General features: G+C 38.8%; 1 protein-coding gene across 1 annotated transcript in view; it reads right to left on the bottom strand.

Annotated features, from left to right (window-relative positions):
- The window catches only part of DNAH7 (dynein axonemal heavy chain 7), a 341,486-nt gene that overhangs the window by 200,216 nt on the left and 122,087 nt on the right, over positions 1-19,183 (bottom strand). The window contains 1 exon segment of the mRNA XM_050752319.1: positions 1,267-1,460. Coding sequence (XP_050608276.1) covers positions 1,267-1,460 — 194 coding nt within the window.

Genomic DNA, 19,183 nt, shown 5'->3' with positions numbered 1-19,183 from the left:
CTACCAATAACCCGTCACATTCATCTTTCAAATGGGCAAAAAGAAGCAGAGTATAAAAACTCAGATAGAAATCTGAGCCTAAATTTACCTTTTGTTTAGATTACATATCCCCTACTTTGAAGGCACAAGATACAAAATTAACAAATTTGTTTAACAAATATCTATTCACTGTTTACTTTATATCAGATGGTCTTCTAAGGATTGAGCAGCGGGAAAAAAACAGTCAAAAAATCTCTACCATGGTGGAGCTTATATTCTGCTAGAGGAAGACATGCCATTAACAAATAGGTAAATTATAGAGTATGCCAGATGATAACGAGTATGCAGATGGAAAATGAGGCAACGAAAATAAGTCCAGGAAAGAGGGCAAGTTGAGCATGGAGGGAGCTGCCTCTTTAAATATGGTGGTCAGGGAGGACCTCTCTGAATGACAGATGTTTAGGCAGATTTCCACAAAGACTTACAGGAGGTAAAGGAAGAAGTGTGATGGACATTTGGGTAAGGAGCATCCCAGGCAAGGGAACAGTACACTGAAAAAGGAGGCTGTCCCTTTTACTGGGGAATTGCAAAAAAGCTGGTGGACTGCAGGCAGAGTGAGCAAGAAGACTAGTAGGTGATGAATAGGAAGGATAACAGGGGAAAGATAATCTGTGTGGGACATCACAAACCATTGTGAGGGCACTGGCTTTTATTCTGAATGTGCTGTGAAAGAGTCGTGTTCTGAAAAATCTGTAAGATGTGGTAAGTTAAGAAATCTGGCCAGGCGCGGTGGCCCACACCTGTAATCCCAGCACTTTGGGAGGCTGAGGCGGGTGGATCACTGGAGGTCAGGAGTTCAAGACCAGCCTGGCCAACTTGGTGAAACCCCCGTCTCTACTAAAAATACCAAAATTAGCTGGGCATGGTGGCACATGCCTGTAATCCCAGCTCCTCCAGAAGCTGAGGCAGGAGAATTACTTGAACATGGAAGGCGGAGGTTGCAGTGAGCCAAGGTGGCGCCATTGCACTCCAGCCTGGGAAAGAAGAGTGAAACTCCATCTCAAAAACAAACAAACAAACAAACAAAAGAAAACGACTCCATGGTTCATTCAGTGATACTACTTACATTTTTAATAATTATCCAAAGTTGATTATACAATACTTGGAACATTCTTGTAGAAAAATTATTATATAAACATGATTATATATATTTATGTTCTACTTTGTTCTAAAAATTAAGTTTAAGTGGATAAATTTAGTCATGTATTCTACATGTAAATTACTTACCTAGTGGGGTCTTTAGTCTCAGATAGTATCTCAAGAAGTTCATCATTGGACAAAAAAAAGAATCTGGGGAAAAAGAGGCGTTTCTTTTCCAAATATTCATTAAGTCCTTTAAGAATGAGCTCTAAAAGTTCATTAGACTTTTTCAGCCTTTCCAGCATTCTGTCAATGGTTACAACTGTCAGAACATGTTTATCCTAAAAATAAAAATAAAAAACACTCAATTCAAAAATATTAGATACTAACTTCATTTATATTCATATTGTATTTGAGATTCTATGTTTGTAATCAAACAAAGGTTTTATAAATTTTAAGGGGAGTATGTGTTTTTTAAAAGTAGTCTTGCATGTTCTAAGACTGCTTGGCCTCTCTCTTTGATTCTATAAAAGTCACATCGATTTAATCCTCAGCCCTGTTCATAATTTCTCCCTCTAAGTTGAGAAGCGTAAGAAACAGAAAACGAGTGAGAGAGAGAACACTGCCTGAACTCACAAGAAGGACAGTGGAAACAAACTGGTATGAGATATTTTCTTTTGTCTTTTATTCTTTGAGGAAAAGAATTCTAAACAGTAAGTCATGATTATAAGTATTATTTTGAATTTTGTTATGAATAATAATAAAATAACAGAATCCCTGTTTTATAACTATAGAGAAAAAAGTAAGGGTTGAGGAAAGAAAGAAGAAAGGTTTCTAAGAAGATCTTACACTGTAAACAATGACCCCTGAAACTACTTTATAACACTTCTTGCTGAAGGACTCAAGTTCAAGGTGTGCTCTTCCTGAACTCTCTAAAGACAGACTGTTCCACCTTTAAGGCAAGGTGAACATTCTCACTAGAAAGTGTCACTGTGAGCTGTTTGCTTTACAGTGATTCAAACACAATCAAATATTTTTAAAAGAGCTTTATCCTGTGTATTCAAAATAAGAATTATAACCAAAAGCTGATCTTAAAGAACTCATATTTTTAAAAAAGTAAATAGAGTTTATGGATTTCTCAAAATATCCACACAGTAACCACTGAGTTTATGAAAATCTTTAGAAGTGCATATAAAAATACAGCCTAGATATAGCTGAAATAGAATTATTTTTACTTTTTTTTTCTGTAACACATGGTTGATGTCATCTGGGTCTATTGTTGGTCTTATAATTCCAAACTCAGTGTTCACTATTGACACCATTGACAATGTAAGGAAAGTTCTTTACTGAATAAGTTTGAAGGTGTTGAAAAAAGCAAAAAAGGTGCTAACACAATAAAGATTTCAATCGTCAAGTAGCACATCTCATGAAAACACACCAGACATTTATTAATGTAACAGGGCATTTTAGAAAATTTATATGAAATTAAATCAAGAGAATATTACTAAAAACTAAATATTAAATTTCAAGATTAACTAATTAGATATTTTTGGTATTTAGCCATGACTGAGAGATAACAAAAAATGTAAGCAGTAAATTTTTTCATATAGGAATTTTATTCAATTGCAGGAGTCTCTAAAGTATGTTTTTGTTAACATACTTTGAATGTGTCTGAAAAGGAAAAATACAATTTTCTGCTTTTTTTGGATTATAACAATGCAATTTAGAAACAGCAATTTAATCAAACAAAATAATTATCATTATTACTTGTTTTCTCAATAAAACATGAATATATAAATCATGTAATATAAATAGATCAGCTTATCTTTAAAGGTGCATAATTTTTAAAAGGAATTTTATTATGCTTCCTGTTTTACGTTTCAAATAGACATTCACACACACACACACACACACACACAAACACACACAGCATAACAGACTCAGGCCATCTTGTCCGCCTAAATCCAAATATCAAAATAGTGTTCTTAGAGTGCCACCTTCTGGAAAAGTATGCCTGTATTTGTTGGGGGAAAAAAGCTGAATTGTGGCTAATAAATAAAATTCCTTTCACATATGAACAGTATTTGTTATTCTCAACCAAAAAATTTATTGCAATGTTTCCATTCTTAATCGAAGATTTGAAAGCTAAAAAGTTCAGTTATTTAAACCAGTATATTCCTTTTGCTAAATATTATAATTGCCAAAATAACAAACAAACAACAACAAATCATGGGAAGAGCATTCAGGTAAATTTTTTTTTATTTTTGAGTTTCCAGGGTCAAACTATTTAACCAGATTAGCTTAATAACTCTGAACCAAATACGCTACATTTTGTACTTCATACAAATATGAACTTAGGCAATAATCTATGTATCTTTGTATATGGATTTAAGATTTTAAAATAAAAGTAATCATCTTATGACTGACAACTCAACTACCTTCACTCTCTCCCAGTGAGAAGACAAACATAATAAAGACTGTATCAGATAAAGAAAGGGGCCCAAGTTGAACAGACCTGGTGTCTGTCCCACACTGTATTCCTTACTACCTGTGCAACTTTTGCTTAATCTGAGACCCTTTTTTATTATCCTGAAAATGGGGATAAGAGCCCTCTCTCAAAATTGGTATGAGGACTAAATTAGATAATGTATTTCAAGTGACTAATATGGTACCTAAAACACACATACTTGAAGCGACCCTTTTATTCCCCCTTTCCTTCTCCTCACCCCAAAATTGTCTCTTGGAGAGAGTGGGGGTGGGGACTGACCCTAGGGAAAGGGGAAAATGAAGCATTTACATCACTCCATGTTTTATGGCGTTAAAATGAACATTGTATAATCTTCCATCCTTCAAGAAAGATATTTTTCATAGTAAAATAACACTGACTTTAAATTCCTCTAAGGATTGCCATAAAATCCTGGTACAGAGTCAGCATTCCATGAATGAATGCTTGAGCATTCCATGTTAAGTGCTTGAGTGAATGCAAGTTGAGCTACACCTAGGCTCATACAGGGAAACTCAAGGAATGTACAAGTCTCCATGTCATAGAAGGCTGGTATACTTCATAGCCACGTCCTCAGAATATAGCAATAAGATGTAACAGGAAGCTACTAGAAATTTGAATCTTAGTGACTTGACACTTTAATTACTTTCTGTCTCCTGCAGGGGAAGAAATGAATTATTAATTGTCATTTTTTTGGTTAAAAGAACACTGACAATTTTTAAGTGTCTTCTTTTACTTCACAACCACCCACCAATCTCATCAGCTCTAGTGACGATCTACTAGGTTTACATTTCTAAACGAAACGAATGTGATATCAGGGGCCCGAAACTTTGAGTATATAGAGAGCTTTCTCATTTCTGCTACTAGGAAGCTTCATAGAAAATACGGTTTTGTCACTGCTCAAGGAAATAAGAGAGAACACAAACAAATGGAAAAAAAATTCCATGCTCATGGATAGGAAGAATCAATATCATGAAACCGGCCATATTGCCCAAAGTAATTTATAGATTCAATGCTATTCTCATCAAGCTATCATTGACCTTCTTTGCAGAATTAGAAGAAACTACTTTAAATTTCATATGGAACCAAAAAAGTGCCTGTATAGCCAAGACAATCCTAAGCAAAAAGAACAAAGCTGGAGGCATTGTGCTACCTGACTTCAAACTATACTACAAGGCTACAGTAACCAAAACAGCATGGTGCTGGTACCAAAACAGACACATAGACCAATGGAACAGAACAGAGACCTCAGAAATAACATCACACATACTACCATCTGATCTTTGACAAACCTGACAAAAACAAGCAATTGGGGAAAAAAATCCCTATTTAACAAATGGTGCTGGGAAAACTGGCTAGCCATATGCAGAAAACAGAAACTGGACCCCTTCCTTGCACCTTACACAAAAATTAACTCAAGATTCGTTAAAGACTTAATTATAAAACCTAAAACCATAAAACCCTAGAAAAAGAAAACTTAGGCAATACCATTCAGGACATAGGCATGGGCAAAGACTTCATGGCTACAACACCAAAAGCAATGACAACAAAAGCCACAATTGACAAATGGGATCTAATTAAACTAAAGAGCTTCTGCACAGTAAAATAAACTATCATCAGAGTAAACAGGCAACCTACAGAATGGGAGAAAATTTTTGTAATCTATCCATTTGACAAAGGGCTAATATCCAGAATCTACAAGGAACTTAAGCCAATTTAAAAAAAAAACCAAGCCCATCAAAAAGTGGGTGAAGGATATGAACATACACTTCTCAAAAGAAGACATTTATGTGGCCAAGAAACATATGAAAGAAAGCTCATTATCACTGGTCATTACAGAAATGCAAATCAAAACCACAATGAGATACCATCTCACACCAGTTAGAATGGCAATCATTAATAAGTCAGGAAACAACAGATGCTGGAGAGGATGAGAAAAAATAGGAACACTTTTACACTGTTTGTGGGAGTGTAAATTAGTTCAACCACTGTGGAAGACAGTGTGGCGATTCCTCAAGGATCTAAGACCAGAAATACCATTTGACCCAGCAATCCCATTACTGGGTATATACTGAAAGGATTATAAATCATTTTGCTATAAAGACACATGCACACCTATGTTTATTGCAGCACTACTTACAATAGCAAAGGCTTGGAACCAACCCAAATGCCCATCAATGATAGACTGGATAAAGAAAATGTGGCACATATACACCATGGAATACTATGCAGCCATTAAAAAAATGAGTTCACGTCCTTTGCAGGGACATGGATAAAGCTGGAAGCCATCCTTCTCAGCAAACACAGGAACAGAAAACTAAACACAGTATGTTCTCGCTCATAAATAGGAGTCAACCAATGAGAACATGTGGACACAGGGAGGGAAATATCACACACTGGGGCCTGTCGGGTGTTGGGGGGCAAGAGGAGGGAGAGCATTGGGACAAATACCTAATGCATGCAGGGCTTAAAACCGAGATGACAGGTTGATAGGTGTAGCAAACCACCATGACACATGTATACCTAGGTAACAAACCTGCACGTTCTGCACATGTATCCCCTAACTTAAAGCAAAATAAAAAATAATAAAAAATAAAAAAGAGAAATGCTGTTTTGTACACTTAATGGAATTAAGCTCAAGCCTGCTTAGCAAATTTCTGGAAGTGTAAATTTCCTAATGCAAAATCCCTGGACAACAGAAAATTGATAAGATCCTCATTAAACCTTTTGCACTTTAAGAAAGGAAATGTAGGTTGACAGAGTATAACTTTAAACCCCTTACAATTTTAAGATTCCTTGACATCATCAGGAGCAGAAATTCTTTCACTTAGATTCAATGTATTTCTAGGATTAATCTAAATCTCAGGGCCCATTTGCCTAAAATTGAATTTTCAGAAGTTTTCCAGAATAAACTCTGAATTCTTAGAATTAACAATAATTCAAGCATCCATCTCAATTATTAATTTACTCATTTAACAAACATTTACCAAGGGCTAATACACATTAGTGACTTTTCTCAGTGCTTGGGTGACAACAGTGGACAAAACAAAGATCCCAGCCTCCATGGGGGAGACAGACAATAAATAATAAACATCATATTGATAAATTATATAGTAAGGTAGATGATAGATGCTACAAAAAAGAAAGAAGTGATAAGGAGTGCCAAAAAAGTCAAAGGTGGGTTAATTTAGAATAGGATGTTCAATGTGAGTCTCATTATAAAGGTAATATTTGAGAAAATACATCAAGGAAGCAAAGCATCAGTACTGCAGATATTTAGAGGTAGCACATTCCAGGAAGAGGGTCCAACCAGTGCAAAGGCCCTCGGGTAGAGTGTGTTTGTTATTTGAGAAGAAGGAAGGGTGGGGAGGAAGAAGAAGAAGGAGAAGAGGAAGAAGGAGGAAGATGAAGAGGAGGAAGAGGAAAAAGGAAGAAGAGGAAGAGGAGGAGGAAGGAGGAAGAAGAGGAGGTAGCCAGTGTGGCTGGAATAGAGTAAGTAAAGTGAAAAGTTGTAAAAACAGAGAGGTAAAAGGGTGGAATGAGCAGATCAAGAACTTCCCATTTAATGAAACCATTAATATGTCCCTCATATAGAAGTATTTCTCCCCTGGACACTGAGATTACTTAATCTAGTTAGGATAATCTCTACTAGATTTCATCTAGAAAAGCCAAAAGTTGAGAAGTAAAATTGTTGTGAGTAGATTATGCAGTTAATTGGTGAGACATGTCACTTCCATTTTTACTCCTTAATTCCCATATCCATGTACTCTGCCTATGAGAGAAACCACATGCCTGGAGCAGACAGAACGGCATCCCAAACTCCTAGAACTGCATCCCAAACTCTAGAACTGCATCCCAAACTCCTATTATGTATACTCTAGAACTGCATCCCAAACTCCTATTATCTTCCAACAGTGATATGGTTTGGTGTCCCCACCCAAATATCACCTTGAATTGTAATAATCCCTATGTGTCATAAGAGGGACCTGGTGGGAGGTAATTGAATCATTGGGGTGGGTTTTTCCTGTGCTGTTCTCATGATAGTGAATAAGTCTCATGAGATCTGATGGTTTTATAAAGGGGAGTTTCCCTGCACATGCTCTTTCGCCTGCCGCCATGTAAGATGTGACTTTGCTTCTCATTTACTTTCCACCATGATTGTGAGGCCTCCCCAGCCATGTGGAACTGTAAGTCAATTAAACCTCTTTCCTTTCTAAATTACTTGGTCTCAGGCATGTCTTTATGAGCAGCATGAGAACAGATGAACACACACAAATAGAGTAAATTAATCTTCAATATAAGCCAATTCACTTTGTTTAAGGTCAATATTCATAGTAGGACTTTTACTATTATTGATGTCAATCAACTGTCTTATTTCCCTTGTAATGTGAATTCCTTAGCATGTTGTGTGGAAACTGTGATAATGAGTAAGTCATTCAGTAAGTCAATGAATGACAATATTGGCAGAAACTTGGTGTGGGAAAACAAAAATTCATTTGGTGCAGACACAACACTGCTGGCTTCCATACTGAAAGAGGGCTAATGTAATATTCAATTCCCTCTAAATGGCTGCTGTATCAGAAGCATTATGTTAATTTCCACTGTTGGCAGCTTGAGCACTCAGCAGTGTTGGTGAGGGGTAGTCTGCGATGGTAACTCCTTCCGTAATTCCCACCCCTGCCATCATGACTTCTTCATTTATAGCTACAGTAGCCATGTATCCCAGTTCGATGAAGATAGTTCTGGTTCATGCTTGCTTTCCCAGATTATTAATTGCTTTAACTCTCAAATGTTCTCCAATTTGGACAATATATTAAACGATTATTCCATTTCATAGCTCACTGTGCACATAGTGGCATATGCTGGTTGACATGTACAGACTAGGTCAACTGGTCGACCATATAATTAAGTTCCTCCTTTTGCAGCTGCACCTGTTACTAAGCAATCACATGGAACACAAATATGCTCATTTAGGTATATTCTCTGATACCTTACATACCTCTTCGCCAGTATTTCTTGTTCCCAACCCTTCAAACTTGTTTCTAAGTCCTTGATTATGCAGCAAAACTGTTTGCTACTGACCATCATCAATGTAAATTCATACTTCTGACCAAGCACTCTTTCCAAGGAAAGTTAAAAAAAAAAAAAAAAAACCTATTGAAGTTATGCCCACGAGAAGAATTTCCTTCCTACTGTTCTCTAAGTCCACCCCTAAGTAGGGTTATAATTTCCACTTCTGGATGGTGCAAGCATATGCAGCACAAACATCTTCAAGCAACTCTATAACTTCTTTAAATCCAATCAAGGATTTTCTACCATTTCAATCTAATTGAGACAGGCCATTACAGAAGCCAGGTTTGGTCAATAAAACAAGTAAACAGAACCACTCACAGCTCCTTGACTAGCATGTTGAAACAGGATCTCTGGTAAGTGCACCCACACCAACACATTTGACCACATCTAACTTAAGTTCTTTCCTCCCTACACAAGCACCATTACAATATATTGCCACTTATATTTATCTACACCTCTGCCAAGGCTTCCGGCAAGAGAGGCTAAACAGAGTTTGAGGGTCAGAGTACCCAGAGTCGATTACATCCAAGTGTCCCCATTTTCAGTTCTCACCATCCCACGCTTTCCAATATAATTAAACTATCTTTCACATAACAGATCTAGAAAGGCCATGAATTAAATTACATTGAAATTTGGTGACCTATTGAATCAGATTCTATAACTCATTTTTTGCTATATCAAATTTGTAGCTATGAGAAATAAAAGGTTCTTTTAGGAAATCACAAAAGTTTCTTAGTTGTCTGACCACATCTTGAGCAGAGAATTTAAAACTGCAAATTATACCATGTCTTTAATTTCTCTAGTGCCTTTTAAAGAATTCAGCCCATTTCACCTCCCTGGTACTTCAAATTCTTATTCTATTGACCTATTCCAGCAGCCTCACGGTCCACCAAACACTTCCCTATAAAATAGATTGTTCATTCTGGAAGTCTAAGAACATAATTGATTGAGTGATTTTTATACGGCATACCAGACACTACTAGTGTCCTATTTTCAAGCAATAACTAGATCTTCACTACTCTAAGACCCAAGTGGATCATAAACAATCCTAGATCTCATACTTGAGGTTCTGGTATAGTTTATTCAAGTTCAGTGTAGAACCCTTCTATATATTAAACAAAAAGGAATTTAATACAGGGAATAAAGTGATTGCAAAATCACTGGAAAGCCTAGGGGAGCATACTTCCAGGACAGACTACTAAAACACAACAACTGACTTTTCAGGATTTACTACTTCTGTCCCAATCAGGACTAAAGGATAACACCACTGGAAATACTGAGTTCAAGAACCCATCATGGAGGCTCTGATGCTAGAGATCAGTGGGCGGGATCAGGAGGCCACCATTATCACTGCCTCATAATACCTATAAAACTGGTAACCAGATGATAAAGTCCTGTTGGAAAAAAAAGTCATGTGTTCATGATCTGGCTTGACAGCAGAAATAGCTAAAATGACAGAAAGACGGTCACTTTCACTTTTTCCATCCAAATCCCAAATGAGTGTATCTAATTGAAAAGATCTAATTCACTTCCAGAAAGTCAGATGTAGAGAGCCTGGGAGATGATCTTTTCTGCTTTTCAGCCCACTAGATAGAGGTGAAATGCTTGTTGCCAAATGATATTTACTACAGTAAAGAAAACAAGGAAAATAAAGAATGAGTACTAAGTTTTTGGCAATAGAAAGAACAGTGCTTGTATTTATTGAGATGGGGTTAGACTAGAAATGGAAAATGTTTGGGAAGAAATTTAAGAGTGTTTTCGTCTGCTTTGCATGAAATACAAAAGACTTGGATGGGTCAAAAACCAAGTTTGGGGGTGAAATGCAGCATGCAGAGAGGGATTATCCACTTATTTCATCCCCATCTGGTGGGCAATTAACTAGTTCCCATCCCCTGAATCTTAGGAAGGGAGGCCCAAGAGAGTTCCTAAAACATTTTTTAAGTGCCTGAAAGGAGAGAAGGCTGACATCTTTCCTAGCTGGAGGTCTGGTCAGTCACCAGGTGTGCTGACCTGCTCCAATGCCACTAGAGCAGGAAACTGACTCTGGGAGCAGATTGTGTGGTGGAACGGCCAGTGAAGAAGGGGCAAGAACTATGTGCTCAAGGTTACAAAGTGGGTACAGAAGATGAATCGTGCCCTTCTGCAGACCCCAATTTTGGGCTATGGCAGGCAGATGAAAATTTTTTTTCCCATAACCTAATCTTAAAAGTAAGCTGGCATATGAAATTAAAGGCTGAAGATTTGTGAAATACTGCTACAGTATGGGGTAAAGAGACATACACATAAAAAATATGTGGCAAAATACACCATCACAAGGTCAGTCTGAAAATGTAGCCACATCTCCCAGACAATGACCAAACCTAGGGGAGATATTCAAGATGAAGTCCCTCAGCGGCCAAACCTGTGTTGGAATCTTCACCTGTCTACCCTGGGTTAATCTGTGCTCATTACATATCCACAACTCTCCAAAGCGCTAGACCAGTTGTGAAGACCAACAGAAAAGGCACAGGGCCTCCACATCACTGATAGGAGGTTATCTACCTTATGACCACCGACAAAAAAACAACAGCCCATTTTGCAGGATCAGGTAGATCAGAAAATGTTCTTTTACTCTCTCTCACTCTTTCTTCCTCTCTCTCTCTCCCTCTCCCTCTTACTGTCTCTCTCCCCATCCCTCCCTTCCTCCTTCTCTTCACCTGGTCCTTGTCCCAACCCCACATGAGAAGCACAGGAGGAGAGAAGTAGAGTGGGAGAGCAGTCTCCATATCTCCCCGCCCCTGGAACTTCAGGTTTACCTGCATTGTGGGGAAGAGGAGAGCTCAGAGTAGAACAGAAGACTGAGGTTTTGAAACAGGTACAACTAAGTCTTCATAGACAAAACTCTCTTAATAAGCAAAAGTGACTGAAAAATTCTGGAATTAGATTGAAAGATCAATAAGGGAGCCTCTCCGAGTGAGAAAGGGCACTGGTTGAGTATAGCTGGTAGCATGAATTATAAGATTATTTCATGTTTACACCTCAAGGAAACCAAGACATCTCAATACAGCCAATTATATATATATATATATATATATATATATATATGAAGTATTATATACAACATAGATATAGCTGGACAATATATATATTATATATATAAAGTGTGTATATATATTATATATATATATATATAAAGTGTGTGTGTGTATATATGTATAAAATAGTATTTTTAGTAGAGACAGGGTTTCACCATGTTGACTAGGCTAGTCTCAAACTCCTGACCTCAGGTAATCCACCGCCTTGGCCTCCCAGAGTGCTGGGATTACAGGCGTGAGCCACATGTCTTCTTTTTTAAAATTATTATTATACTTTAAGTTCTGGGATACATGTGCAGAACGTGCAGGTTCGTTACATAGGTATATATGTGCTATGGTGGTTTGCGGCACCTATCAATCCATCATCTACATTAGGTATTTCTCCTAATGCTATCTCTCCCCTAGCCCCCAATCCCCCAACAGGCCCCGGTGTGTGATGTTCCCCTCCCTGTGTCCATGTGTTCTCATTTTTCAACTCCCATTTATGAGTGAGAACATGTGGTGTTTGGTTTTCTGTTCCTGTGTTAGTTTGCTGAAAATGATAGTTTCCAGTTTCATTCATGTCCCTGTAAAGGACATGAACTCATCATTTTTTATGGCTGCATAGTATTCCATGGTGTATATGTGCCACATTTTCTTTATCCAGTCTATCATTGATGGACATTTGGGTTGGTTCCAAGTCTTTGCTATTGTGAACAGTGCTGCAATAAACATAGGTGTGCATGTGTCTTTATAGCAAAATGATTTATAATCCTTTTGGTACATACCCAGTAATGGGATTGCTGGGTCAAATGGTATTTCTGGTCTTAGATCCTTGAGATCTAATCGCCACACTGTGGCGATTAATCGCCACACTGTTTTCCACAATAGTTGAACTAATTTACACTCCCACCAGCAGTGTAAAAGCGTTCCTATTTCTCTACAGCCTCTCCAGCATTGTTGTTTCCTGATTTTTTAATGATCACCATTCTAACTGGTGTGAGATGGTATCTCATTGTGGTTTTGATTCGCATTTCTCTAACAACCAGTGATAATGAGCTTTCTTTTCATATGTTTGTTGGCTGCATAAATGTCTTCTTTTGAGAAGTGTCTGTTCACATTCCTTGCCCACTTTCTGATGGGGTTGTTTTTTTTCTTGTAAATTGGCTTAAGTTCCTTGTAGATTCTGGATATTAGCCCTTTGTCAGATGGACAGATTGCAAAAATTTTCTCACATTCTGTAGGTTGCCTGTTCCCTCTGATGGTAGTTTATTTTGCTGTGCAGAAGCTCTTTAATTAGATCCCATTTGTCAATTTTGGCTTTTGTTGACATTGCTTTTGGTGTTTTAGTCATGAAGTCCTTGCCCATGCCTATGTCCTGAATAGTATTGCCTAGGTTTTCTTCTAGGGCTTTTATGGTTTTAGGTCTTATGTTTAAGTCTTTAATCCATCTTGAGTTAATTTTTGTATAAGGTGTAAGGAAGGGGTCCAGTTTCTGTTTTCTGCATGTGGCTAGCCAGTTTTCCCAACACCATTTATTAAATAGGGAATCCTTTCCTCACTGCTCGTTTTTGTCAGGTTTGTCAAAGATCAGATGGTTGTAGATGTGTGGTGTGATTTCTGAGGTCTCTATTCTGTTCCATTGGTCTAGATCTCTGTTTTGGTAGCAGTACCATGCTGTTTTGATTACTGTAGCCTTGTAGCATAGTTTGAAGTCAGGTAGTGTGATGCCTCTTGCTTTGTTCTTTTTGATTAGGATTGTCTTGGCTATAAGGATTCTTTTTTGGTTCCATACGAAATTTAAAGTGGTTTTTTCTAATTCTTGAAGAAAGTCAATGGTAGCTTGATGAGAACAGCATTGACTCTATTAATCACTTTGGGCAGTAGGGCCATTTTCACGATACTGATTCTTCCTATCCATGAGCATGGAATGTTTTTCCATTTGTTTGTGTCTTCTCTTACTTCCTTGAGCAGTGGTTTGTAGTTTTCCTTGAAGAGGTCCTTCACATCCCTTGTAAGTTGTATTCTTAGGTATTTTATTCTCTTTGTAGCAATTGTGAATGGGAGTTCACTCATGATTTGGCTGTTTGTCTATTATTGGTATATAGGAATGCTTGTGATTTCTGCACATTGATTTTTTATCCTGAGACTTTTCTGAAGTTGCTTATCAGCTTAAGGAGATTTGGGGCTGAGACGATGGATTTTTCTAAATATACAATCATGTCATCTGCAAACAGAGACAATCTGACTTCCTCTTTCCTATTTGAATACTATGGATTGATTGATTGATTGAGATGGAGTCTCACTCCATCGCCCTGGCTGGAGTGCAGTGGCACAACATCAGTTCACTGCAACCTCTGCCTCCTGGGTTCAAGCAATTCTCCTGTCTTAGCCTCCTGAAGAGCTGGGACTACAGTCACGCGCCACCACACCTGGTTAATTTTTGTATTTTTAGTAGAGATGGAGTTTCACTTTGTTGGTCAGGCTGGTCTCAAACTCCTGACCACAGGTGATCCACCCGCCTCAGCCTCCCAAAGTGCTGAGATTACAGGCATGAGCCACTGCGCCTGGCTTACTCTTTATTTCTTTCTCTTGCCTGATTACCCTGGCCAGAACTTCCAATCCTATGTTGAATAGGAGTGGTGAGAGAGGGCATATTTGTCTTGTGCTGGTTTTCAAAGGGAATGCTTCCAGGTTTTGCCCATTCAGTATGATATTGGCTGTGGGTTTGTCATAAATATCTTATTATTTTGAAATATGTTCCATCAATACTTAGTTTATTCAGAGTTTTTAGCATAAAGTCGTGTTGAATTTTACCAAAGGCCTTTTCTGCATCTATTGAGATAATCATGTGGTTTTTGTCTTTGGTTCTGTTTATGTGATGGATTACGTTTACTGATTTGTGTATGTTGAATCAGCCTTTCATCCCCGGGATGAAACTGACTTGATCATGGTGGATAAGCTTTTTGATGTGCTGCTGGATTCAGTTTGCTAGTATTTTATTGAGGATTTTCGTATCAATGTTCATCAGGGATATTGGCCTGAAATTTTCTTTTTTTGTTGTGTCTCTGCCAGGTCTTGGTATCAGGATGATGCTGGCCTCATAAAATGGGTTAGTGGGGAGTCCCTCTTTTACTATTCTTTGGAATAGTTTCAAAAGGAGTGGTACCAGCTCCTCTTTGCACTCCTCTGGTAGAATTTGGTTGTGAATCTCTCTGGTCCTGGGCTTTTTCTGGTTAATAGGCTATTAATTACTGCCTCAATTTCAGAACTTGTTATTAGTCTATTCAGGGATTCAACTTCTTCCTGGTTTAGTTTTGGGATGGTGTATGTGTCCAGGAATTTATCCATTTCTTCTAGGTTTTGTAGTTTATTTGTGTAGAGGTATTTATAGTATTCTCTGTGACGGTAGTTTGTATTTCTGTGGGGCCAGTGGTGATATCCCCTTTATCATTTCTTTTATTGTGTCTATTTATTCTTCTCTCTTTTCTTCTTCATCAATCTGGCTAGCAGTCTATCTATTTTGTTAATCTTTTAAAAAAACTAGCTCCTGGCTGGGCGTGGTGGCTCACGCCTGTAATCCCAGCACTTCGGGAGGCCAAGGCAGGCAGATCACAAGGTCAAGAGATGGAGACCATCCTGGCTAACATGGTGAAACCTTGTCTCTACTAAAAATACAAAAACAAAATTAGCCAGGCATGGTGGCAGGTGCCTGTAGTCCCAGCTACTCGGGAGGCTAAGGCAGGAGAATGGTGTGAACCCAGGAGGCAGAGCTTGCAGCGAGCCGAGATCACGCCACTGTACTCCAGCCTAGGTGACAGAGTGAGAGTCTCTCAAAAAAAACAAAACAAAACAAAACAAACACACACACACACAAAACCAGCTCCTGGATTCATTTTGATTTTTTTGAAGGATTTTTTGTGTCTCTATCTCCTTCAGTTCTGCTCTGATCTAAGTTATTTCTTGTCTTCTGCTAGCTTTTGAATTTGTTTGCTCTTGGTTCTCTAGTTCTTTAAATTGTGATGTTAGGGTGTCAATTTTAGATCTTTCCCACGTTCTCCTGTGGGCATTTAGTGGTATAAATTTCCCTCTAAACACTCCTTTACCTGTATCCCAGGGATTCTGGTATGTTGTGTCTTTGTTCTCATTGGCTTCAAATAACTCATTTATTTCTGCCTTAATTATTTACCCAGTAGTCATTCAGGAGCAGGTTGTTCAGTTTCCATGTAGTTGTGTGGTTGTGAGTGAGTTTCTTAATCCTGAGTTCTGATTTGATTGCACCATGGTCTGAGAGACTGTTATGATTTCTGTTCTTTTGCATTTGCTGAGGAGTGTTTTACTTCCAATTATGTGGTCAAATGTAGAGTAAGTGTGATGTGGTACTGAGAAGAATGCATATTCTGTTGATTTGGGGCAGAGAGTTCTGTAGATGTCTATTAGGTCTGCTTGGTCCAGAGCTGGGTTGAAGTCCTGAATATCCTTGTTAATTTTTTGTCTTGTTGATCTGTCTAATATGGTGGGGTGTTAAACTCTCCCACTATTATTGTGTGGGAGTCCAAGTCTCTTTATAGGTCTCTAAGAACTTGCTTTATGAATCTGGGTGCTTCTATATTGGGCACACATATATTTAGGATAGTTAGCTCTTCTTGTTGCATTGATCCCTTTACCATTATGTAATGCCCTTCTTTGTCTCTTTCAATCTTTGTTGGTTTAAAGTCTGTTTTATCAGAGACTAGGATTGCAACCTCTGCTTTTTTTTTTTCTATTTGCTTGGTAAATATTCCTCCATCCCTTTATTTTGAGCCTATATGTGTGTTTGCACATGAGATGGGTCTCCTGAATATACCACACCAATGGGTGTTGACTCTTTATCCAATGTGCCAGTCTGTTTCTTTTAATTGGGGCATTTAGCCCGCTTACATTTAAGGTTAATATTGTTATGTGTGAATTTGATCCTGTCATTACGATTCTAGCTGGTTATTCGGCTGTTAGTTGATGCAGTTTCTTCGTAGTGTCGATGATCTTTACAATCTGGTATGTTTTTGCAGTGGCTGATATTAGTTGTTTCTTTCCACGTTTAGTGCTTCCTTCAGGAGCTCTAGTAAGGCAGGCCTGGTGGTGACAAAATCTCTCACCATTTGCTTGTCTGTAAAGGATTTTATTTATCCTTCACTTATGAAGCTTAGCTTGGCTGGATATAAAATTCTAGGTTGAAAATTCTTTCCTTTAAGAATGTTGTATATTTGTCCCTACTCTCTTCTGGCTTGGAGGGTTTCTGCAGAGAGATCTGCTGTCAGTTCAAGGGGCTTCCCTTTGTGGTTAACCCGACCTTTCTCTCTGGCTGCCCTTAACATTTTTTCCTTCATTTCAACCGTGATGAATCTGATGATTATGTGTCTTGGGGTTGCTTTTCTCAAGGAGTATCTTTGTGGTGTTCTCTGTATTTCCTGAATTTGAATGTTGGCCTGTCTTGCTAGGTTGGGGAAGTTCTCCTGGATAATATCCTGAAGACTGTTTTCCAACTTGGTTCCATTCTCCCCATCACTTTCAGGTACACCAATCAAACGTGTAGGTTTGGTCTTTTCACGTAGTCCATATTTCTTGAAGGCTTTGTTCTCTCCTTTTCATTCTTTTTCTCTAATCTTGTCTTCACACTTTATTTCATTAAGTTGCTCTTCAATCTCTGACATCCTTTCTTCCACTTGATCAATTTGGCTATTGATACTTCTGTATGCTTCACGAAGTTCTTGTGCTGTGTTTTTCAGCTCCATCAGGTCATTTATGTTCTTCTCTACACTGGTTATTCTAGTTAGCAATTCGTCTAACCTTTTTTCAAGGTTCTTAGTTTCCTTGCATTGGGTTAGAACATGCTCCTTTAGCTTGGAGGAGTTTATTACCTACCTTCTGAAGCCTACTTCTGTCAATTTGTGAAACTCATTCTCGGTCCAGTGTTGTTCCCTTGCTGGCAAGGAATTGTAATCCTTTGGAGGAGAAGAGGCATTCTGGTTTTTGGAATTTTCAGCCCTTTTGCACTGGTTTTTCCTCATATTCGTGGGTTTATCTGCCTTTGACCTTTGATCGTTGATGCTGGTGACCTTCGGATAGGGTTTTTGTGCGGATGCCCTTTTTGTTGATGTTGATGCTATTCCTTTCTGTTTGTTGGTTTTCCTTCTAATAGTCAGGGCCATCTGCTGCAGGTCTGCTGGAGTTTGCTGAAGTTCAACTCCAGACTCTGTTTGCCTGGGTATCACCAGCAGAGGCTGCAGAACAGCAAAGATTGCTGCCTATTCCTTCCTCTGGAAGCTTCATCCCAGAGGGGCACCTGCCAGATGCCAGCCAGATGGAGCTCTCCTGTATGGGGTGTCTGTTGACGCCTGTTGGGAGGTATCTCCCAGTCAGGAGGCACAGGGGTTAGGGGCCCACTTGAGAAGGCAGTCTGTCCCTTAGCAGAGCTCAAGCGCTGTGCTGGGTGATCCACTGCTCTCTTCAGAGCCAGCAGGCAGGAAAGTTTAAGTCTGCTGAAGCTGTGCCCACAGCCACCCCTTCCCATGGGTGCTCTGTCCCAGGGAGACAGGAGTTTTATCTATAAGCTCCTGACTGGGGTTGCTGCGTTTCTTTCAGAGATGCCCTGCCCAGAGAGGAGGAATCTACAGAGACAGTCTGGCTACAGCAGCCATGCCGAACCACAGTGGGCTCTACCCAGTTGGAACTTCCCAGCAGCTTTGTTTACACTGTAAGCCAGTTACATTAACAATAGTATTTATGTCCCATTTTTAGCCTCTGAGGTTTTTAAAAGAACGTTTATTAGGAACTCCTAAGAATGAAGGCAATAACCTTATGTACCAAGCAATTAATCCAGTGGCCTCTACTATACACATCATCTCATTAGACTTCCTAAGAGAATATGGGTATATGTTTATTTTCGGCTCTTTGGAGAGCATGAGCCAAAGCTTCCCTGAATACTAATATATGGAGAAAGAGAAAATGCAAAGCAGATGAGAAAGACAATCAAGTCTTAAGCAAAAGTAAATGAAGTGTTACTCTCCCCTCCCCAACAGAAAATACCTATTTATTTAGAAATGAGGGTAAGTGGCCGGGCGCGGTGGCTCACGCCTGTAATCCCAGCACTTTGGGAGGCCAAGGTGGGCGTATCACGACGTCAGGAGATCGAGACCATCCTGGCGAACACAGTGAAACCCCGCCTCTACTGAAAATACAAAAAAATTAGCCGGGCATGGTGGCTGGTGCCTGTAGTCCCAGCTTCTAGGGAGGTTGAGGCAGGAGAATGTCGTTAACCTGGGAGGCGGCGGAGCTTGCAGTGAGTGGAGATCGTGCCACTGCACTCCAGCCTGGGTGACAGAGCGAGACTCCGTCTCAAAAAAAAAAAAAAAAAAAAAAAGAAATGAGGGTAAGTAATGTTTTTGTTTGTTTCCAG

The sequence above is a fragment of the Macaca thibetana genome, chromosome 12 (assembly GCF_024542745.1).
Source record: "Macaca thibetana thibetana isolate TM-01 chromosome 12, ASM2454274v1, whole genome shotgun sequence".
Taxonomy (NCBI): domain Eukaryota; kingdom Metazoa; phylum Chordata; class Mammalia; order Primates; family Cercopithecidae; genus Macaca; species Macaca thibetana.
The sequence above is the reverse complement of the archived record's forward strand: the minus strand, read 5'-3'. Positions and strand labels throughout refer to the sequence as shown.